This window comes from Alligator mississippiensis, chromosome 5, assembly GCF_030867095.1.
Source record: "Alligator mississippiensis isolate rAllMis1 chromosome 5, rAllMis1, whole genome shotgun sequence".
NCBI classification, from domain to species: domain Eukaryota; kingdom Metazoa; phylum Chordata; order Crocodylia; family Alligatoridae; genus Alligator; species Alligator mississippiensis.
Genome location: NC_081828.1, coordinates 19638918 through 19663397, shown reverse-complemented (window position 1 = coordinate 19663397; position 24480 = coordinate 19638918). Strand labels below are relative to the sequence as shown.

General features: G+C 42.9%; 1 protein-coding gene across 2 annotated transcripts in view; it reads right to left on the bottom strand.

Moving 5' to 3' along the window:
• CTH (cystathionine gamma-lyase) overlaps positions 1–24480 on the bottom strand; it is a 38763-nt gene that overhangs the window by 14013 nt on the left and 270 nt on the right. Inside the window, exons 1-9 of one of the 2 annotated variants that reach the window (XM_059727940.1) lie at positions 23726–23812; positions 14908–14989; positions 14096–14191; positions 10190–10299; positions 7108–7239; positions 5030–5087; positions 3383–3460; positions 422–574; positions 19–140 (exon numbers count right to left, since the gene is read on the bottom strand). In XM_059727940.1, the coding sequence (XP_059583923.1) occupies positions 19–140; positions 422–574; positions 3383–3460; positions 5030–5087; positions 7108–7239; positions 10190–10299; positions 14096–14191; positions 14908–14989; positions 23726–23797 (903 nt within the window). In that variant the 5' untranslated portion in view covers positions 23798–23812. Of the gene's footprint in view, positions 1–18; positions 141–421; positions 575–3382; positions 3461–5029; positions 5088–7107; positions 7240–10189; positions 10300–14095; positions 14192–14907; positions 14990–23725; positions 23813–24480 lie in introns of those variants that run through there. The other variant, XM_019489110.2, reaches the window with a different exon arrangement.

Below are 24480 nucleotides of genomic sequence, written 5' to 3'. Positions count from 1 at the left end.
GCCTATTCTGTAATTTACCTTTAAATGCTTGAGGAATGCAACAGCCTGTTCAAGTTTTCCTTTAATGTAAAAGGTGATCATTCCAGGACAGCCAGCGCACTGACGCTTAACCAACTCATGCTGAGGATGTGAAGGTAATCCTGAAATTAATCACACATACAATGTTTTTCCCATCATCACCGCTTCAAAGAAAAGCAGGCTACATTAAAGGCACGTAGAAAAGCAACCTTCCAACTTGAAGAAATATAGAACTAACTGTAAGATAAACATCTGCAGAGTAATAACTTTTAAAATGTCTAAATCAAATTCACTGGATATATCAGCCACATTTAAGGAATACAGCACTTCTACGCCAATACTCAAACAATGCTAAATACAAAAGATTATTTATTCTGAAGATTATTTGCTCAGGGCAACATACCAGGGAAAATGACTTTTTCTACCCGGGAATCCGATTCAAGGTACTGAGCAACAGCTAGAGCATTTTGGAAATGCTGCTTCATTCGGATATGCAGAGTCTTCAAGCCCCGATTGCAGAGGTAACAGTCAAAAGGAGATGGAACTGCTCCAATAGCTGTAAAATAAATACAGTATTACAAATACAAGTGCTTCTTTATTTTAGTATGGAATAAGGTCTTAGTTTTCTAACTAATTCCTGGCATAAAGAGGCAACATTTCTGTTTATTTTAAAAGTATTTTAAGTTTAGAATGAATTTTGTATTTTTCCCTAAGATACAGAATTGAAAGGCTGCAGCTAACATACTGAAAACTCAAGGATGAATCTTAATAGACATATGATACATAAGCATACCTTTCTATTACTTTATTCAGGAACTTACATGAGGTCAGCAGAAAAGCAAGTATTCTTTATTCATTTGACAGAAGTTAATATAAATAGGGTGCATCTACATAAGATGCTTTACTGCGCAGCAGAGCTAATTACTGCGCAGTAAGCATCTGCACCTACACATGCAGACACTTACTATGCAGTAACTGGCTCTAATCACAGGTAAATCTGCTACCTGCAAATGCAAGTAGGAAATTTACTCGTGAGTATAACTGCACAGCAGCACATGTGTAGATGCCCCACCAGGAGCAAATATGCTCCCAGTCTGCTGGGCAGCAGGGAGCGGGAGATTGCTCTCTGCCTCGGGAGCTGCCTGCTGCTAGGGCAGGCTCCGCCACTGGAGCCCAGGTGGGGACAATGTCCCCCTGCCATGGTAACAGGGAGCTCCCAGCCCCTGCCCCACCATCGCAGGGCTGACACTAGGAGATCCTTATCTCCCAGCCCAAGCCCCCGGGTCGTAGGACCCAGGATGGGACATCCTTATCTCCCAGTGCCGGTGTCCCGACTGTGAAACTGGCACTGGAAGATAAGGATCTCCCAGCCTGGGTCCTGCGACCATGGAGCGGGGCCTGGGAGCTCCCTGCTGCCAGGGGGTCATTGTGTGCACTTGGGCTCTAGTGGTGGAGCCCACCCCAGCAGCAGGCAACTTTCGGGGACATGGAGCAATGCTCCAGCCCCTGCCAGGAGACAGCTGTCTCCTGGCCCCTCATCTGGCACCCAGGGGGAGCCTAGAGCTCCCCTTGGCTGCTTCAGGGGCCCATCGCAGGGCTGCAGGGAGCAGAGGCAGTCTGCTGCTAGAAGCAGCAAATCTCTCCCACATCCCTGCACGTGTAGTGCCTGGGAGAGTTTACTCTTCAGTAGTTTACTCAACAATGAACTGCTCCTGGATTATTTGCACGTATAGATGCACCCATAGAGGACAAAAAAAGTCCATGCAACAGGAAACCCTAGCCCTGTTACTAGAAAGTGGGATGGCACCTTTAAGGACAGAGTCTTCAGGGCACTGCCTGCCAGCAGAGCAGGGGTTAAAGGGTAGCCCTGCAGGCTGGTCAGCTGACTGGGGCTGTCACATGACCAGGAGACAGCTCAGGCTAGAGCTATATAAGCAGTACAGGAGCCAGCCAGCCCAGGCTGAGGCAGTGTGGGCTCCTAAATGCCCAGGAGACTGAAAGGAAACAACTTGGCTGACTGGGGCACAGGACAGAGCGACCTGGAAAGAAGGAGCCATGGGTAAGCAGGCATGCTGCCTCTATTATTTTTTCTTTGTTACAGCCCAAGGGCTTAGTGTTTATGTTGCAGTTTAAACCGGAGGTTTGGGATGAGGCTTAAAGGGGAGGTTTGGAGGCTTCATTAATGCCCAGAGGCACATAAACACCTTGAGCCCTGCTAGGGGCAGGCTCAAGGCTCCAGTGAGTAGTGAGCTGTAGCAACGCCCAGCAAACAGTGCAAGGTGCAGAGAGGCAGGGCCCAGAGAGCCCAGTGACAGGAAAGGAGGAAGCTAAGCTAGTACCTCAAACCTAGGCCCAACACAGCGGCCCTAGGCCAGAAGGGGCAGTGGCTGAATAGGCTGTGGCCCCAATACTGGTGACAAGTTGTATAATACCTGCTAAGCATGGGGCATGATGTAGGGGTGGTATGGAGCTGTGCAGTTAGCCCTTAAGGTATGAGCTCCTCACCTCTGGATGTTTTCTGGAGCCAAGATGTGATCAGGGAAGCCCTGGGGCAGCCTCCTCTTTGAGAACCAAAAGAAACATGAAGATATAGCGGGTGAGTGAAGAGGAGACTGTTCCCAGAAGTAGATTGAAATAAAGGGGTTCTGGGGCACCTCCAGGGGTTCTTGATGTCCCTGGGGATGGTGCCCTGTTACAGTTCAGCTACTAAAACTGAAAACTTTTCAGTTAAAAAAAATCACCATACTTTAGTTGCCTTGATGAATGTTTTTGGCCATGACCTAAAGAAAACTATTTTAAGTGGGCATAAGGTACACACAGCAGTTTATGAACCTCATGCTTCCATACTGAAAGTCAAGGCAGATTTTGCAGGATGTAAAATGGGGAGTTAATAATTTCAGTGAATTTAGCAAGGTGCTGGCTTGACAGTTTTAGACAAGGCTGTCAGTTTACCCTCAAAATAAATACTGGGCTTAATGGGGGAGAGCAGTGGCTGTGTTAGACCATGTCAAAAGCTTTGCTGAAGTCAAGGTATATCACAACATTCTCACGAACAAACTAAAGAGAGATAGACTAGACAAAAGCACTGTAGGGGGGGAGACATAACTAATTAGACCATCATGCTCAACAAGTAGTCATCAATGGCTCAGTATTTAGTTGGGAGGAAGTATCGAGTGGGGTTCCCCAGAAGTCTGTCCCCCATAACTGGCAACAGTTCAGTACTCTCTGCACCAGGATACACTGGCACCCCTTTAAATCCCTGGGTAATGTGCGTAGCCTAAACAGTGATTTACTCTGTGTGAATATAAAGCGTACTTGCTGTTTGGATCCAATACATTTAAAGTATTTTATGTTGACAACTTACCATTTTGTAAGAATTTGAGCTTTTCATACAGCTTGTCACAATTCACTGAAACCAGTCCCATTACAACATCACTGTGCCCTAGAGAAAGGCACAAAATAGTTAAACTAGTTCAAGATTTTTTTTTGTTGTTCTATATTGTTAGTCCTGTAATTACATATTTCCTTTGTATGCATTCATTGCCCTGGCAGGGCCATATTATACAATGGGCCAACATGCACCTCACTACTCGCTTGACACCCTAGCTGTCCACTTTCTAAAAAGCAGGAATTCGGTATCATACCTGTTCTGTCCACATAGCAGCCAAATGTGCTGCTATGAAACTGAGAATAAGATATGCTGCTGATGCACTGTATTTCCTCACTAACACTATTTATTTTTGGCTATAGCTACATGCTAATCATGAGGTACATCTGCAGCATGGATAGACATATCCACATTAGCTTTTATCTGGCTACTGGAGGTAACAATGCAGAAGAGACATGGCAGCACAAACTTCAGCATGGGACATGTAGTTCAGCACAGACCCTTAATACTCACTTGTGCAGTTAGTCTGTGTCAAACCTTTTTGATGCATCTTCACTGCATTCTTACCCAAATTAGCAATTTTAAATTTAATGTGAGCATGCTTCCTTTGCTGCAATCACACCTCTAATTTAATTTTAGACTTGTCATGTCTTTTATTCGTTTTAAGACGTACTGATTTTTTTTTTTTTTTTTTTTTCCAGAAGCACGTATTTATGGAAAGTTGTAATGAGTCAGACTCCATGACCTTGTATATAAATGAATGACCGGCTGTAGGACCTTCTAGGGAAGTATAGAGCTAATCTTCCAATTCATCCTGGAACTCTAATCATTATCTCCAATCAGAAATAAAAAAGCTTGGAGTTTCTCTGAAGGCATAGACATAAGAACAGAAAGGAAAGCTCAGTGCAGAAACCTGAAGCACACTGCAGTGTGGCAGCTGTATACAAACAAGCAGGTGGTATATGGTGTGAGAAATGAGCAGGCTGTGTACTTGACATCGTGAGAAACAAACAGGCTGTTCACTTGAAAGGTGGGCACTTGAAATCATGATAAATTTGGCCCTGATTCACCCAGCCACTGCTGAGGCAGATAAAATTGCTTTCAGGGGTTGTCTCACAGCTTTTTTCAAGAACAGGGATAGCTTGACTAATGAAGAACTAACTCATTAATTAAACTGTAAGTCACCTGACAGCTGAGAACAATCAGTGGTATGGCAATCACTACAGTATTGCCCTCCCAATAGAGATATTCCTTCACTTCCAATAATGCCCCCTCATAGCTGAGAGATGGTGAGAAGCCTTCCTAGTGCGGTCTCAACTAGCAACCAGTCTGAATCCTTAGTTAATACACTTACTCTAGTGAATCAGCTGGAAAGGGGCACTCCCGGCATGGGGGTTGTGGGGGTCAGCTCATGTGAGAAATGTGTTCAGGGAAAAGGTGGAGAGAGTGGAAGTGGAGCCCAGTAATGCATAACTGGACTGCTAGCTGAAGACCATCATAGCTGTTGTAAATGAAGGGTGAGAATACAGAAGGGGAGATCCAATGAATTAGCAATATTTTATGGCAATTGTAATTGTTTTTAACAAAACCAGGAGAATGTTTGAGCTATCATCAGATGCTTACCATTCATGTATTTGGTTGCTGAATACATACAAATATCTGCCCCCAGAGACAAAGGACGCTAAAATGGAATAAAAATAGGAAATCTGATTTAATACATTCTCATCTTTCTGTTCAGAGCCTGATCCTAGTTTTAAATTACTGAACATACCCACTTATAAAACACAGCCAGTGGACAGCTGCCCTATAGGTACATAGCTGACAACCATATCAGCAACCTTAGGTTCAACCATGAGTGGTTATTGCAAGACCTCGCAAAGAACAGCCAGGCAAGTTTATTTAGTGCATTCCACACCTTGGAGTCTACAGTTATTTTTGTGATATTACATATTTTTTCACATGCTCGCCTTTTGCCAATAGCAAAAGTGAAGCGTTTAGACGGGGACTGATTGACAAATAAAATTCTTCACTTTTTTTTTTTTCAGTTTTTCAAAATAACATTATCTACAAATCAGCCAAGCTCCTTCCAGTCCTCTAAGGCTGAATAACAATATGTTCCATCATTAAATGATAAATTTTGCATGTTTTTTATTTTTAACCCTGCTAATATGTTTGCTTAACATATTAAATGAGCAATGTATTTAAAACAAGGGAGGTGGAAAAACTTGCTGTTGGACTATGGAAGTTTGTTTGAGCAATTGGACAACACATTTCTACTGGTCAATTGCAGAATAGTAATGTAAGCATTAATTTTTTTTCTTTTATATATAACATTTAATTATCATATATAATATACATAACTTCATGCAGATTATTCTCTCTCTTTATTGTGGAATACCAGTGGCAACCTTGAAGTGTTTTTAAATATGTTATCTAATATTGCCTGCTAGGCAATCCTACATGGTTAATCACTATAAATTGGTTTTTGCTTGTGATCACATCAATAAAAAATACATGAGCTAATTTGTTTTCATACATTTAACTTGCTGCTTCAACACAATGCCATACAGAGTCTTGCCAAAGTGACTCAGTAAGTAAGCCTTTGATGTGTGCAGGACAAACTAAGACTTCAGGAAAGCACTTAAGTATATGTTTAACCATAAGGCTTATGTGCTTTGAGTCAGTGCCTTGAAGGAAGAATGAGGTATTATTTGGACAGTGCCAAATGTTCCAACCTTGATTTTTGTACAGACTTATCCAATATTGCATTCACACATCTTATTCTGTAAGATTCACTGAATTTTTTTAAAGAAAACTGGCTTTAAAACAAGTTCAAAACAAAACCATGAAAAATCCTGTGCATTCCTAAAATGAAGTGAATTAGTGAAGTCTTCAGGAGAACGTGTGTGTGTGTGTGTGTGTGTGTGTGTGTGCACGCGCGCGCATGTGCAGCTGGGCATGAATTAAATGATATTTCCAATGGTTAATAAACCTTATGACACCTTATACTTAATTTTTAATATAGAAAAAAGAAACATACAAAAGGATATTGCACAAATAGAAAGACTTGACAGCTTTTAGTGGCCAATAACACGCCCCAGATTGCCACAAACATTAATTAAAGACTGTGTGACCTTCAGGTTAAATATTCCTTTAACATTTCAAATGACATGAATCCAAACTGTTGGATTTATGCTGTTAATACATTTTTCCTCTCTCTCTCTCTTTTTTTATTCTCCTGAATAATAAGATTATAGAGTTACACTTATTAAAGAAAAAATGTTATCTGGCCCCAAAGGAAATCACAGAAAAAACAATTAGGACAAGAATAGTTTGAGCACACAAAGAAGAATTAGCTATAAAATTACCCAAATTAGGAAGTTATATAAAATACCATGTTAATTCAGTTAGCAGTCCTACCATTTATAAATTAAAAACATAATAGTTTTGATTTGGAGAGGAAATAACTACTGTGCTGGTGGAGTTAAAATTGCACCAAATCAAGACCATTATTTATTTATCCATTCATTCATTCAACCTTTTTTTGTTTGAAGAAGAAGAAAAAGAACAAACAAAATATATAGTTACAATTAAAGTCATTTGAAGTGCTTTGGCTCCTGATTTTTCTGACTTTTAAAGGAATTAAAAAAAACAAACCATGTACTCACCTTTTCATTATTTCAAACACCTACTCAGCTTACCTGGAAATATGCTGACATAAAGGTGTTGTCTATCACTAAAATAACATCTTTATGTTTGTGGACAACATCTGCGCAGCTTTGAATGTCAATAACCTTCAGCATGGGATTTGAGGGAGTTTCAATCCAGACAATCTGTAGTTTAACAAATGTGAATCATTAGTTTTAGATATATTGTACAACAGACAGCTTCCAATACCAATATACTTTAAGGATGCTTGTTCTTTCTTCTTTGGTACACTTTCTACAAAGAACATAATATTGAAAATATGCTTGCACTACTGCTGTCTTGGTTAGTATTTATGGACCAGTATCACCCAGGCAGATTCCTTGTTTAGTATACCCTTTTCAGTTGTACCAATATAATAGACTTTATAATAAATATAATGTACTATAAAACCGTAAGCTATATTTAATATTAGTTTGACAACCACCATCTTCATATCCAGGTAGAAATTAATTACAAAACAACAACCTGGATCATAGCAGCCTTTAATCACTGACATAGTTAACTGCAAAACCTTCCTCCCTTCTTCCAGAAGCCCATTTAAAAATAAATCTCTGAACAACCCTTTATTACATGCACAGGATAAAATTCTCTCTATTCACAGCCCTTAGACTATTCTAAATTCACTATGCAAATACAGAATATGTTGCCAGGAATAGGCATTTAAGAAAATGCCTGGTGCAAGTGTTAGAGAAGCCAACTAGGGGCTATGCTCTTCTTGACCTGCTGCTCACAAACAGAGAAGAACTGGTAGGGAAGGTAGTAGTGGATTGGCAACTTGGGAAGCAGCAGCCACAAGATGACTGAATTCAGGATCCTGAAGAAAAGAAGCAGAGCAGCAGAATAAGGACCCTGGACTTCAGAAAAGCAGACTCTGACTCCCTCAACTGATCCCCTGGGAGGTCATTCTGGGGGGGCGGGGGGGAGTCCAGAAGAGTTGGTTGTATTTTAACGAAACCTTACTGAGGGCACAGGAATGAACTATCTTGATGCGCAGAAAGACTAGCAAGTATGCCAGAAGACCAGCTTGGATTAAGAGGAAACTTTTCAGTGAGCTAAAACACAAAGGAAGCTTACAAGAAGTGGAAACTTGGACAAACTATTAAGGAGGAGTACAAGAACACTGCTCAGGCATGCAGGAATAAAATCGGGAAGGCCAAAGCACAACTAGAGTTGCAGCTAGCAATGATGTGAAAGGTAACCAGAAGGATTTCTACAAGTATGTCAACAAGAAGAGGAAGATAAAGGAAAGTGTGAGTCCCTTACTGAATGGGGAAGGCAACCTAATGTCAGATGATGCGGAAAAGGCTGAAGTACTTGATGCTTTTTTCACCTCAGGCTTCACAGGCAAGGTCAGCTCCCAGACTACTTCACCTGGTGGCACAGTCTGGGGAGAAGATGAGTGGCTCAGTAGAAAAAGAACAAGTTAGGGACTACTTGTACACATCCAGCTTTTCTAAGTCCATGGGGGCCAGACAGGGTGCAACCAAGAGTGCTGCAGAAGTTGGCCAGTGTGATTACAGAGCTGCTGGACATCATCTTGTGGTGATTTTGAGAGGTCATAGATGATTGTAAAAGGGCATATATAGTGCCCATCTTTAAGAAATGGAAAGAGGAGGATCCAGGGGAACTACAGACCAGTTGGTCCCTAGAAAAATTCATGGAGCAGGTCCTCTAAACAACTGGAGGAGAAGGTGATTAGGAACAAACAGCCAGCATGGATTCACCAAGGAGAAGTCATGCCTGACCAACCTGACCGCCCTCTATGATGAAATGACTGGCTTTGTGGATGTGGGAAGAGCAGTGGACGTGGTGCAGCTTGACTTTAGCAAGACTTTTGATACGGTCTCCCACAACATTCTCGCAACCAAGTCAAGGAAGTACAGGTTGACTGAATGGACTGTAAGGATGAGAGAAAATTGGCTGGATTGTTGGGCTTGGAGGGTAGTAATCAATGGTTTAATGTCTACTTGGCAGGCAGTCTCAAGTGGAGTGCCCCCAGGATCAGTCCTGAGGCCAGTTTTGTTCCATAGCTTCATCAATGACCTGGAAGCTGGGATGGAGTGCACCCTCTGCAAGCTTGCAGATGACACCAGGCTGGTGGGAGTAGTAGATACACTGGAGGATAGGGCTAGGATTCAGCCAGATCTTGACAAATTGAAGGATTAAACCAAAAGAAATTTCATGAGGTTCAATAATGACAAGTGTGAAGTCCTGCACTTAGGATGGAACAATCCCATGCACTAGTACAAGCTGGGGATCAACTAGCTAAGCAGCAGCTCTCCAGAAAAGGACCTGGACATCACAGTGGACAATAAGCTCCATATGAACCAAATGTGCCCTAGTTGCCAAGAAGGCTAACGGCATACTAGGCTGCATTAGTATGAACACTGCCAGCCAATCAAGGGAAGTGATTCTTCCCCTCTATTCAGCACCATTGAGGCCGCATCTGGAATACTGTTCAGTTTTGGGTCCCCCACCCAAAAGATATAGACAAATTAGAGAGAGTCCAGTGGAGGTCAATGAAAATAGTTGGGGGCTAGGGCACATGACTTCTGAGGAGAGGCTGAGGGAACTGGGCCTATTTAGTCTGGAGAACAGAAGACAGGGTATTTAATAGCAGCCTGAAGGGTTATTCCAAAGACGAGGGAGCTAGACTGTTCTCAGTGGTAGCAGAGGACAGAGCAAGGAACAATGGCTTCAAGTTGAAGCAAAGCAGGCTTATGTTAGATATTAGGAAATACTCTCTCTAACTAAGGGGCTAGTAAATCTGGAACAGGTTACTGAGAGAGGTGGTGAAATCTCCATCCTTGGAGGTATCTAGACCTGGCTAGACAAAGCCTTGGCTGGTGTGGTCCTGCTTTGAGTAGGGGGTAGAACTAGATGACCTCCTGAAGTACCTTCCAGCCCTAATTTTCTATAATTCTATGAAAATTAAGTTAAGTTTGTTGGTCACTCACACTTCCTGCAACAAATAAAAACCTGTCATAAGAATGCTCCTACTCTTGCAGTTGGAACAGCCAAACAAAATGACTCAAGATGCACTGAAAGTTAAATTTAGAAGCATGTCTCAATTACCTTTGTTTCTGGTGTAATTGCAGCCTCTAGACATTCCAATTTGGTACAGTCAACAAAAGTAACCTTCAAACCCATTTCAGAGGCTACTCTCCTGAAATATCTGTATGTACCTAAGGTAGAAGGAAAACTGTTAAGAAAGAAAGATGCGTTTCTAATTTACACTTATTTCAGAAGTGGGAAGAAATTTTCCATGAACTAAATCACATCGAAGGTACAGTAATTTTCATTTTATGGGTACAAAGGACTTCCATGGAAGAGGAAAAAAGAAAAGCAAGACGTGGTTTCTAGCTTCAAAAATGAGGCAAGTATTTTTAATTTTTTTAACCAACTTTTTGGGTTTAAGTGATGGGGCTGTTTTTTGTTATGAACACAGCTGGATTCCTTAAGCATTTTAGTTGCTAACATTATTTTGTCTTGTATTGGAAAATATGCATACTTTAGCCTTTCTTTCAAGTCTCAGTATGCAAGTCACTATCCATCTAAAGTACTAATGTACTAAATGTTTACAGAAAATATTAGAGTATTACTTTAAAGCATAATTCATTATGCTACTTTCATTTTTACCCTTCATTCTAGCAATATAATTAGAAAAATGGATAGTTAGTTCTGTAAATCAATCAGGCAACCAAAATTTTGAAAAACAAACTTTTTGTTTTTCCAGTTTGTTTGAGCTTCCTTGCTACTGGCCCATCTTCCAATGTACAGCTAGTGCGCTTCGCAAATCCTTTGCAATTTCTCTCACTTTCAAGGGTGGTTTATCATATCTTCACAATTAGCCACTTGTTTCAGAGTCTATTTTCTACTGAATATGTTTAATTGGGAATTTAGAGGCGGGAGAACAAAGGAAGGAAAGTAATGCATTTCCTGTCGCTTCATTACAGTAGCATCTGGTGAAGAAAGCAAAAAGACTGAGATTCCCCAAGCTACTGCCCTTTAAGAGCATGGCTTGAGGCCTTGGTTAAGTACTTCTAAAATCCTGCAATCTTGTTGCAGAAAAGAAGGAAGAAATTATTATGTGATTTATTAAAATCTGCATCTAGAAAACCAGGCTATGCTAATCTACAGATGAATTGGATTAGGTAGCTGTATAGTTTTTGTTCTCTGGAGGTATTTTCTTGTATCATTCAGCCACCTACAGCACTGAAGGGATAAAATAAAAGTAATGTATTTTTCTTTAAATCAGTTAAATATTCATCTAATTACTTCCTTTTGTCTTTCAAAAATATTTTTCTCCCTCATTTTGCTATAAAAGGTCAATACAGCTTTCATAAAGTTCTAGCAACATCTCAAAGGAAACAAATTGAAAGTAGACAGAAATTGCTCTGGCTGAGAAATATCAGAATAGTAATCTTGAGCATCTCTTTACATAATTGTGAGTTTAAAAAAAAAAAGTTATTTTAAATTGCTAGTATGCCTTTGAGAAAGTGGCACCATTATGAAGATTGATATGGTCTCATATCCAAGGTGCTGAACACAAACTAACATGCTTTGAAAAAAAAAAAAAAACCTCTTTAAAAAAAAAGTTATCAGCCATAAACTTTCTTCCAGAATTGTCCTAGACCCATATGTATGAAGTACTCCAAATGCCTTTGGAGGGTCTCTGGAAGTGTTCCAAACAATGAGTGTACAGACATGCACAGCTGGAGAAACGCTTCAAATATAATCCTCAAAAAATGAATTCCTGTATACTCTAGTGGTCCTCGGACACCCCAGTGCTCTGCTTTACCTCAGAGGTAGGAGGAGTGTGGAACAGGCAGCAGAATCATGGCTGGAAGAAAAATGCACTCTGTAGTCTAAGTTTCAGCTGCTTCCACTCATTAGTCCTTTAATGTACATGGAAAAAGGCTAAATGGTGAGACAGATGCATATGCCCAATATAGCTAGTAGAAGAAATTGTGTATATGTATGAATCTACATGTGGGATATGCTGGCAAAGATTACTATAACCTGCCTGACATCTGACTCCCCAGGTACCTCTCCACTATTTAACTGCTACATTCAGCCCCCTTTTTCTGCCTCGCCCCCCACACCTGCCTGTCTCACCCACTGACTCCTGGACTTACATCTGCACTGATGGCCCGTCTTATATGCGTACCAGCCCAGCCTCTGGCTTCTTTACTACTCATTCCATCCAGGAAGAGCACACACCAACTGCAGAGACTTCCTCAACCTGACAAAGGGTTTTTAGACCTGAAAGCTTGCTAAAAAAAATTTCCAACTATTTAAGTTGGAAAACTTTTAAAAACATTAAAAAACTAGGTGACTGTGGCATCAATGCCTACACGGTCAGGTGGATTGCGAATTGGCTGAAGGGTCGTACTCAGAGGATGGTGGCGGACGGGTCATATTCGACCTGGGGGGAAGTGGACAGCGGAGTCCCCCAGGGCTCGGTCCTTGGGCCCGCACTGTTCAATTTCTTTATCAGCGATTTGGACGACGGGGTGAAAAGCAACCTGTTCAAATTTGCTGATGATACCAAAATATGGGGAGAGGTGGGCATGTTAGCAGGGAGGGGGAGAGTGCAGAAAGACCTGGATAGGTTGCAAGGGTGGGCTAACAAAAACAGGAAGCGTTTCAATACGGACAAGTGCAGGGTGCTGCACTTGGGCAGTAGTAACAAGCAGCACGCTTATAAGATGGGAAACTCCCTTCTTGAGAGCATGGAGGCAGAAAGGGATCTTGGAGTCACTACTGACTCCAAGATGAACATGGGCCGACAATGAGAGATCACAGTCGGCAGGGCTAACTGGACCTTATTGTGCATCCACAGGTGCATCTCAAGTAGGGCCAAGGAGGTGATCCTTCCCCTCTATGCAACACTGGTCAGGCCACAGCTGGAGTACTGTGTCCAGTTCTGGGCACCCCACTTCAAGAGGGATGTGGACAATATTAAGAGGGTCCAGAGGGGGGCCACCCGCATGATCCAGGGACAGCAGGGCAGACCCTACAGTGAGAGGCTATGGGACCTGAACCTGTTCAGCCTCCACAAGAGAAGGCTGAGGGGGGACCTTGTGACTGTCTATAAACTCACTAGGGGGGACCAGAAGGGTTTGGGGGAGACCTTGTAGTGCCCCCTGGGATAACAAGGAATAATGGCCACAAGTTGTTGGAGAGTAGGTTTAGATTAGACATCTGCAAGAACTACTTCACAGTCAGGGCGGCTAGGATCTGGAACCAACTTCCAAGGGAAGTGGTGCTGGCTCCTACCCTGGGGGTCTTTAAGAAGCAGCTTGATGCCTACCTGGCTGGGGTCATTTGAGCCCAGTTTTCTTCCTGCCCAGGCAGGGGGTCAGACCTGAAGATCTGCAAGGTCCCTTCCGACCCTACTTCCATGATATGATTCTATGATAAATTGGTCTAATAAAAGATATCAGATTCGCCCAAAGAACCTTGTCTACTCATGTTCTTAAACCAACATGGCTACAACCTACACCCCTGGTGAAAATAATAGCATGGCATGAGAGCTGTCTGAATGGCAATCATGACGAGTGAAGTGATTTGGGGAGCAGAGGGTAGACTTCAAGACTGCAATCTGGGGCCATTTTGAACTCTGAGCTGCTCCCAGATTCTTAAAAAGAATCTGCTGCTTGTCTGTGCATGGTAAAGAGGTTGCTACTTTTTCCTCTTTGAAGCAGACTTTGCCACAGCTGGTCACATGTTCTGTTACTACTGCAGCCATTCTACAAGCTTTCACATCTTCGCTTTCATCCAATAAATTCATTCTCAAATAATCTGTTATTACAAAAGCCTTCTCATTATGTGGATTGAATGTATTGAAAAATAAGATCACTATAAATATGCAATTCAAATATCAACTGGATGAAGATCCTAAGAGACTACTCACATATTTTATGATCTATTTCATACATTTAACAAGTGTACTGTTAAGACTCAAAATCTACTTGCCTCCATAGACATCATCCATACAGATAATAGCATCTCCTGCCTTTAATAGATGGGCAATAGTCACAGTTGCTGCTGAACCTGAAGCATAAGCTAAACCTAGAAGAGAAAAAAGAATTAGCATGGCAGAGAAAAAGCACTTTTTAATAGATCTAAGTCAATGTATAAATATTTTCCCCTAGTTTTCCTTTCTAAAGAAACAGGTCCTGTCACATAAAGCAGTCTTCACAAGGAGAAGTGATGACAAAAATCTGACTATAAACTATTGGTCTCAGTCCAATTCATTCCATTGACTGCAACAGTATTACACTAGGATGAATCTGATCCACAATATTAGACTCCAGACTCTTGTCTCTCTCTGATTTACAAAGATTTAAAAGCAGAAACAATTCACTCTTGCCAAGTGAAATTAATGGAATTAATCCTTATGGCCAAATGCCCAGGTATATTTTAACAAAAAAGGACAGAGCAGCAATGTAACTCACAACTGAAGGCTGACAGGAAAATCTGAGTTAACTGTTTTAACTTAATGCTCAAGCTCAAGTTCTTTTCGCTTCACAAGGTACTTTTATATTCTAGCGCTTCCCAAACTGTGGGGAAGTTCCCAGGGAGGGCATAAAGCCAGGATGGTGGCAGAGGAAGCAGCAGCAGTTAGAAGAGGAACATCTAGAGCAAGGGAAACAGAGGAGGAGCGAGAGGGGTAGACTGTAGTGTGGTGGGATGTAAACCTAAAAAGTTTTGGACATACTACATTAGCCCATTCTGAAGAGAGACGCATGCTGACATAGAGCTTAATGAAGAGGTTGCCGGCTTACAGTATTTGGCTCCATCCAGTGCTGCAACCGCCTTTTCCAGGCAATCCCTTGTCGGGTTTCCACTACGGCTATATTCAAAACCCTGTGTAAATAAGAAACAAACATAACAGTGAGTGATGGGGAAAATGGAAAAAGTTATGCACAATATTATTATAGTCAGACTTATGCTAGTAATCACCTGTCAAAGTTTCATCAAATCCCAGACTTGCCAAGAGATCCATATTTCCTCCACTAAATTATGCATCTGCCTCTAGTAACAGTCTGGTAACAACAGCTATTACAAGCTGTTGTACATATCATCCCACAGAAACCTACCACCTTCACCCCATCAATTTAAGAAACAATCTGTTTGCAATCAAAAGTAGTGTTCTCACAAGTTCTAGTAAATCAGTATTCTGAGGCCTAGCCTAATTTAGCTGGTGCAAGTCGGATGTAACCTCTGATCATTTCTCTCACACTGAAAAACTATTTTTTCTTCTAAAAATGTCTCTATAGTTCAGATCCAAGCTAGATCCTTAGCTGGTGAAAACTTGGACAGTTGTACTAATTTCATGAAGCTACAGCAATTTTCACAACTTCTCCAGAATTGGAGCTATATGTCCAGATCACATACAACTTTTAAAAAAGACCATTTAGCATGGGAAATCTGGATGTACTGTATGTGACTGAAGTGCAGTCTGTATCTGAATGAAGACAGAAATAAAAGACATTAACTTTGCTGCCATTTAAAATGTTCAACTTTTGCATAAGGTCAGCTAATTTTGATCTTTTTCTGCCCTGCCCAGTGCGGGCAGGCAGCTCGTAGCAGGCATGGGTCAGGCTGGGGCTGGGGCTGCGCGCTGTTGGTGGTGGCAGGGAGGAGCTGCAGGATGTGCAGGCTCTGGGCCATTGCAAGTACCAGCTTATGGCAGCAAGTTCTTGAACTCAGCAAGTTCAAAAAGGCCTGCTGCCAACCTGTGCACCACCCGCCTCCCACCTCTTGATTCTTCCCAGCTAGTATAGGTGAGAATCTATGTTGTGCTGTCATGAGTAGCCAGACAGACCTTGGGCTAAATGTTTTTTTTTGTGTTTTGAAATGCAAGCAAATAAAAGGTTGGGCTGTAGACCTTTTTCTGCCTCTTATCAGTAGCCAATCTGCAAGGTTACCAGTAATTTGGGTAATAACATTATGCTACTTTAGTGCTTAATAACATAGTGCTATACTATGCACTAAGCACCCACAACTCCAGTTGACTTCAAACGCACCCAGTAAGTACCTCCCTGGATCAGGCCCACATAATGTGTAATTGGACTTTGATTCTGCATGTTTAAATTAATGACAAAACTCACATGGACTTAAATGGTGAAAGATCAAGTCCTTGAATCAACACTGAATCCCATTACACTTAAGTAGGATACAGGGTTACCTCAGGACTTCTGCATTACTGTCTTATATTGAGGCCAAGCCGGTGATCATGCCTTGGAACAAATGTTTAAACACTTGAACCAACAAACTAAAATAACTCCAAAACCACTTACCAGGCCCCAAATCAGACAGAAAGGTGAGCTTACCTTTTTATTACCACAACAGTTTTTGAAAGCCATGGAATTGTAATTCTGTCTGAAAACTTAGGATCTCTATAAAGACCAAATATTTTCAGAAGTCCTCATAATTCCATATTTGCATGTTGGGAAGCCCAACCAATAAGCCTAATATTTTTCATGTTGGAGTTCTGAAGAAATTCAACAAGAAAAAATGAATTGTTGTGGGGACAAGTCAGTTTAAGCATCCTGATTTCCTTCATCATATTCAGGATTCATAGTTTCATAGTTTGTAGGGTCAGAAGGGACAGATAGAAGCCCATATACATCAGACAGAAATTCTCTGAAACAGCAGTAAGAATGTGACTCAGAGTTAGGTGAGATATATATTTTATGAACCACTTGTGTTTCTGTTTTCCAGCTGGGCGTAAACAGGTTATGACTATCTGTTTTGTTATTTTGGCTTATTTTGTTAATACTTATTGGTCTGTTTCTCACTCCCAAGTATTTGAAATTTAAGTGGTGTAATTTATTTTAAATGGCTTTACAGATCACATGATCTGCTTCCATATACCCAGCTGGGTACGTATAACACTAAGAATGAGAGGTTAGAGTGAATACTCATATTTAACGATTTAAAATTTAGTTTTTATTTGCCTAAGTTTACACAAAATTTAACTTCCACAAATACTTCTGGTCTCCCTGCATTCTGTTTCTGCCAGTATTCGCTAGAACATTTATGGAACGTTAGTAGAAAAGGCTTGCAAGCACAACTGAAAAATAATATTTAACAATCTGAAATAAATGAAGGTTTGTTTGCAACATGTGGCCAAGTCTGGCAACCAAGCTAAACACTGCCATGAAATTTCAGATAAAGAAAATGTTCTGCTTGGCCACACACCATTTTAATAAGCATCAGAACATTCAGCTGCTTATAAGCTTCTTGACATCAGAAACCCTTTATAAAAATCTACAACCCAACACCCACACTTACACTAAAAGGGAGATTTTCAAAGGCACAAAAGGATTTGAGGTACCCAATTCCAACTGGCTTAATTTGAAAATCTCATCTATAGATAGTACACTTTTTAGTACATCATACAGAAACCTATAATTTTGCCTGTAGAAAAAAATCATGCTACTGATTTGTTTTTTAAAAGTTAGTAGTATTAAGCAACTGTCAATCCTGTGGATCATGGTGTACATGTACACAGATTCAGATGCCAGATGAATCCGTTTGTGGCTGACAAGCCCAATTTGAGAGCAAAAAAACCCAGCTTGTTACAAGCTTCACAGATCCACATGTTGCCTGAGCTGGAGTCCAAGTTTACAGCATGCTGCTTTCTTCTTTCTCACTATCCTTCCATCCTCTAGATCAAAGCTGTTCATGTTGAGCTGCACCTAGTGCCAGATATTCCCTCCAGAATGGACAAGATTCTGCACACTCCTCCCAGGTTTTTACGTTAATGTTTAATATAGAATGCGTTATCATTTTTGCACATAGAGGGCCACCCTGCTTTCTAAAGCCATCTCAAATCTCACTATACAAAATATCCTTGGGGATACAGTCTTCTCCCATTCTTCTGACATGGACAACCTATCACAATCTTTTCTTCTAGATAGTGGTTTCTAAGTGCATCAGTCCTTTGTGCTCCATTACCTCTGTGGTTGGTATTCTGTCTTCCCATTTTATTTTCAGGATCTTATGCAGGCACCTCATGTGGAAGCTGTTGAGTCTCTTTATATGTCAAGCATATGTAGTCCACATTTCTGAACCATAAAGCAGGGACGACAGCACACAAGTCTCATAGATTCGTATCTTTACCTTAGCTGGTAGTTTGCTTTTATTCTGTGCACATTTCTGCAATAGCCCACAATGCTTAACTGAGTTTCTGATTCTGTTAGTCAGTTCAGTCTGATGGTCAAGCTTCCTGCTGACTGTAGAACTCACCTAGCCAAAGCTGTCAATGACACCAAGAGTTTTATCCTCCAGAGTGGTGTCAGGTATTGGTTCTTCCACCCCTTGGTACATGATCAGTCTTTTTGAGACTAACTGCCATCCAGAAGCTCTTGCATGACTCAGAAAACTTGCCCAAGAGATTTGGCAGGGAAGATGCACTGTGGGCAACCAAGGCCGCATCATCTACAAAGAGGAAATCTCTCAGAACCAGTTCTTTTTCACTCTAAACCTTGCAATGTTCATAGATTCATAGATGTTAGGGTCGTAAGGGACCTCAATAGATCATCGAGATCATGTCGAACAAGCCTCTATCTACTTTGGTTCAAAGATAATTGCCATCATTGCTGTCCTTGAATGGATGAAGAAGCAGGAATAAAAAATAGATGTTAAAAAGCAGGGGGCTAAGACACAACCTTGTTTCACCTCATTGTCGATGTCAAAGGCGTTTGTTTTCATACACTATAGCTGCCTCGATGTAATGAGTGAATGATGTTCAACAGTTTGGGGGGACAACCCAGTTTCTTCAGAATAGTAAAAAGGTAGGGGTACATTGATATAGATTTTTTGGGGCCGATACCAATGCTGAGTTTTTAATGAGCCATATCTACCGTTACTGATTTAATTGCTGATTTGCGGCCTGGCAGCTTGGAAAGCAGCATCTGGCTGGTAAGTCTGTTGTGGTGGAAGGGGCAAGAGGGGAGAGAAGGAGAGTGGGGGGGGCAGATAGAGGCCCCCACAGCGAGGGAGAGAGTGGGGCAGGCACTGCCCAGCCAAGGTGGGGCGTGGAATGGAGCCGTGGCTCATCTGGGGGAGAGGGGTGGCTCCTGCTACCATATGCATCCTGGGAGGGCAATGGGGGCGGGGGGGGCAGGAGGCGGAGGCACTGGGAGTGGCAGATACGGCAAATTTTGGGGTAGCTGTAGCCTCCCCTCCCCATATCCCTCTCCTCCTAGTGCCACTGCTGCCTGGCCCATCCCCTCTGCCAGGAAGAGCCCAGCACTGCCCTAGGCCCCAGCCCATAGCAGCAGCCCGCCCTTGCTCTGTGCACAGATCCAGAGGGACATTCCCCCATGCCCTCCTGCGGTGAATGCAGCGGCAGGTGCTGCCTCCCCTCCCCGCAATCCCCAGACGAGATGCTCATGGCTCTGTCCCAAGACCTGCCCCACCTGTGCAGCGCCTGCCCCTACTCCACCCCACCCCATCCTCACTGTGGAGGCCTCGATCTGCCCCCCCATGCCCCTTCCCCAACAGACTTACCAGCTGGGCGCTGCTCTCCATGTTGCCAGACTCTTAGCCACCTGCGTGCTGCACTGCAGATGCAGCATTTATTGGCAACATTATAGGCTACATCAGCCAAAAAAAGCTGATTACGAATAATATCAATTTTCCTTATATCAGTGCCAATATGATATGGCACCGATGTATTGGTGCACTTCTATAAATGACCCTGTCTGTTGACTGTATCAAAGGTCTTCGTCAGATCAATGAAGGTTGCGTATGGTGGTATTCATTTTTCTTGACGCTTCCCTTGCAGTTGTGTGACCAAAAATATCATATCAAATCAATGGTGGAGTGTCTTGAGCAAAAAAAAAAAAATCACACTGGCTTTCAGGATAGATTCTTTCACCTAGAGATTGCAGCCTAGGGAGCATAATGCGAGTGACAATTTTTCCGATGATGTTCAACAAGGAGATACCTCTATAGTTGTCTCAGTCACTTCTATCTCCTTTATTTTTGTATAATTGTACAAATCGTACTAGAAGCCTTGGGCTACTGCTTCCTCTTTCCAACAGAGCGGTATAACTTCATGGAGCTTTCAAAGTAATTCATTGTTGGCACATATGTAGATTGCAGCCGGCAAACAGTTGTTGCTGGACGCCTTGTTCCCAGTAATCAATTTAATGGCTTTCTGCAAATCTTCTGATGTCGGCTTGTCCAAATCAGTCAAACTGTGGTAATCCTTCAAGCTTTTTGTGTTTGATTCAGTTTCACTGGAGTACATGGGCATTTATACAAGTGCTCTGGGAGTCGGGGGGGGGGGTAGGGGGACTTTAATTAGAGTAGCTCTGAGAGCCACTCTAATTGAAGTGCCCAGAGCATAGCATGGGACAAGATTTAGTTAAAGCAACCCTGCCACCATTTTTAAATGTGGGGATGCTAATACCTGAGCTGCTGAAGTCTGCTGGAGCATGGTAATTATCACTCTCCAGCAGACTATTAATTGAGTCTGCTCTGACCCACTGTAATTACAGCACATTGGAGAAGGTTCACTACTCATGTTTAGGTGCCCTATAATTCCAGTCATCAATCCAACACTCAAATTGTTTTTATCAGTGTTTAAGTCTTTCAGCAGAGCTGTTTTCTTCTTGACTGGACCAATTGCTTGTTTGATGCCTTTGTACATTCTACAGTTATCACCTGTGTTGGCTTCTTTTTGAATATCATCGCAGAGTTTCAGCCAAAAGTCTTGGGCACACCTTTTAGAATCCCTTTGCATTTTTCTTTGACCCTTTCTCAGATTTTCTAGCATTATGGTATTGGGAGATTTCTTACAGATGGTTGGCGCTGTCCCTTTGCTTACCCAGTGGGTAGAAGGGTTTCAGAATGCTCTTCAAACCAGTCATGAGTTCTGCCTTGGAGATCTCATAGCAGCAGCAGATTCTCCCAATGCCTGAAGAAGGGTATTTGTGCCCAGAAGCTTGCAAAGAACTTTTTTCTAACTATTTAGTTGGTCTAGTAAAAGATATCACATCTACCCAAAGAACTGTGCCTGCCTATGTTCTTAGACCAACACAGCTACTCAAACCAGTCTGCATTTTTTGCCAAAAGCAGCATTGTACCTGTTATTTTTTAAGCTTTCTCAAGCCTCGGTGGCTGAGTTGTTAGGTAAAATTGCTTTCACAGCTTCTTTATTGAATAGTCTGTATCTTTTTATGTCTTTAATAGGGCTGTGCAAAGCTTTGGTAGCCAATTGGATCTGGAGGAGATTCAGCCCGATTCGCCGGCTGAATCTCCGGATCAGAATCTAATCAGACCAATTAAAAGGTCCGAATTGAAACGAAAGCCTCCAAATCAATTCAGAAAAGATTCAGCTATGTCCTGCTGCCACTTGCCCAGCCAGAGTGGGTGGGAGGGGGTGCAATGCAGGCGCGGCTTGCTCTGGGAGGAAGGGGGCAAGCGTCAATAGGGCATAGCCCCTACACCCAGAGCTGCCATGCCTGTGTCCCACGCGCCCCCCCCCCCCCCCAAAGTCCTGTGCCCCCCCCACCTCGGCAGTGCAGCTTGTCCCAGCGCCAGCTCCGATCCCTCCCTTGCTGTGGGGGCGTTGATCTGCCCCCCCATGCACCTTCCCTCCCCTCTCCACAACAGACTTACCAGCTGGAGGCAGCTGTGTCCAGCATGGTGAGGACTGCTGCCTGTTTAGTCTAGGGCCAAATCTCCGAAGTGGCGCCAAATTTTTGGATCCGATTCAGCCGAATGGAATCGCTGTCCCTCTGAATCGGCTGAATCTGAAGCAAATACTTGCCGCTTCGCACAGGACTAGTCTTTAGTTTGGCTGGTACCTATCTGAAGGCAACTGGTAGTTTTGATATGGTGGATCTTTTTTAAATTGATTCTGACTTAGTCTTCTGCCTAAGGCATGGTTAGTGTCACAGTCAGCACTATAAGACCTTATATGCAGGATTTTTTTTCAGGTGGTTATGCCTAACCAGTACTAGATCTAATTAGTGTCAGTGCCCTGATCTTGGATATTTCTACGATGTCTTTCTTGTGATTTTCCCAGGGAAATCGGTGTTGATAGCACATAGATTTTAACTTGCACAAAGTTCTAACACTCACTGGCCATTTTAATTCATGTTACCAATTCTGTGTTTGCTCACAATGCCAGGCCAGCTCTTAAAACTACATCTAAGTCTTGCACTGAAATCACCAAGTATTGCTAGGTGGGCAGGTAAGCTAGGTAGGCAAATTAAAGGCAGGTGGGCAGACCTAGCAATACTGCCATGCTGTCAGTGGGCCTTGCTGAACAGGTTCCAGCCAAGGCAAGGTCTGTGCATGGCCAACCTCCATCACTGGGGTCTTCGCAACAACCCAGACTATAGCTGTTGCAAAACACACGCAAGTTGCATATTGTCAAGGACTGCCCACTAAGTTCACTGGTGGCCTACAGGAACTGCACATGGCCACTGAGGATGCTATCACATGGCTTGGCAATTATGCACACACTGAGTGACCAAGTATTGCTGTATCTATTTGACTTGTAATGCTCAGAGTGCACACACGGAATGGCTTCATCACATTGTTTAGTGTCTATACCTACCATTCAAGCTAGCAACGAGGACAAGAATGTTTTCTACCAACAACTTGAAGAAGAGATTGAGAAATCTCACAGACATGAGACCATCATAAAGTTAGTAAAAGAAAAGGATAACAGTAATATCTGGACTTTCAAATGAAGGCCGAGATTTAAAATAAAAAAGTGTCACGCCTAATCTGAGACAGCCTGAAAGTGCTGAAAGTTGCTTTGCTGAAAGTGGGTGCCCAACACTTTCTGAAAAAGGAGGCCTATTTAAGATGCCTCAGGCTGGGCACCCAAAACATTACTAGTCACCTGAAATCTTGGGATCCGATTAATGGCACTTTTGGGTTCTTTGAACTCTGCAAGCAGTCATTACAGTTCCTTTCAGAATATTACATGTATTCTGTGCTGAATTATTACATCCAACATCTATTAAATGTACTTCCCTTCAACTATAGTTTGTATTTCATGGATTGGAATTACTGCTCACTCTACAGTGCAGTCAAATGTCCTTTTAGCAGTACTACCATGTACAGAAATTGAAAGGGTTGTGTATCCATGTTGATAAACTAACAATCCTTTTTTTATTCTTATCCCCTCATACTAATGGAAAGTCAGAAATACAGTATGGTTTTCTAAAGCTGCCCGATATTCAGCTAGAACAGGGCTGTCCAACTTCTGAGTGGCTGGGGGCTACACCACCTTGCTGCCGCTGTTGCTGCGGATTAACCCTTGGCCCCAGAAGCAGTGTCAGCCCGCACACTGTGTGAGGTCTGTGCCACTGCTGCACAACCCCCTACCATGCTGCTAGGTGTGCAGCACAAGTTCCCCTCCACACCGTAGCAGTGAGCTTATGGTCATGTTTCCCTGCCCCAGAGACTGAGGCTGCCACCACAGCTGCAGAAGTGATGGGGAGTGTGGCAGCTGGAGGCACAGGGTTCCCATTAACACCTCATGCAGTGTGGTGCAGCCTGCAAGGCTGCCAGTTGAACAGCCCTGAGCTAGAACAAAAAAAATTAGGGCTCGTGTTCACTAACCTCAGAGTAATACAAATCTGCCTGCTCTTGACTCTTGCAAAACATGCTACTTCCCATCCTCTCAGTCAACATTCTGCAAAACACTTCCATGCATCATTCTACCTTGGCCAGATGAGAGCAACTGGCTAGTTTAAATTTAAAAACTTGACTAAACATTAAATTCATTGTTTTTTAAAAGTACAACCTGTGACCGCCTTAATGACTGACATGGTACTTTGGACAGCTGCCTACCCATTACAAAAAACTTACAAGATCTGTTCTAATTTTCCAGGGGCGCAGCCCTGCTGCTGGGTGACCCGGCCAGAGTCTGTGAGTCAGCAACGCTGCTCCAACCCATCCTGCCGGGGAGGGGAAGCAGAAGCGGTGCGCCGGAAGGCCGTAGCGAGCACCACGCTGGGTTCAAACCTGCCACCCGCTGCCACGCCTGGCACGAGGGGCCAGCTGACATGGGGGCTTTTTTTGTTTTTTAAATAGCTGCGAAATCCACACTTTGTGGAGTTGGCTCGACTAAAATCTGGCCACCCTGGGGCGGACAAAATATACATCCAGTGAATGGAGAGTGTATCGGATGGACGCTTGTGCAAAAAGAGCTGCATTTCAAACACCTCCGCGCCGGCGCTCACAGCGGCGGTGGGGCTGGGGGCGCCGAGCTCGGGGCAGGCGGTGGGGAGGGGAGGGGAGGGGACGGGCCCGCAGCGGCGACTCCCGGCCGGTGAGGACATCCCCCCCCCGCCGCGGCGCGGTTTCAAGCAAGG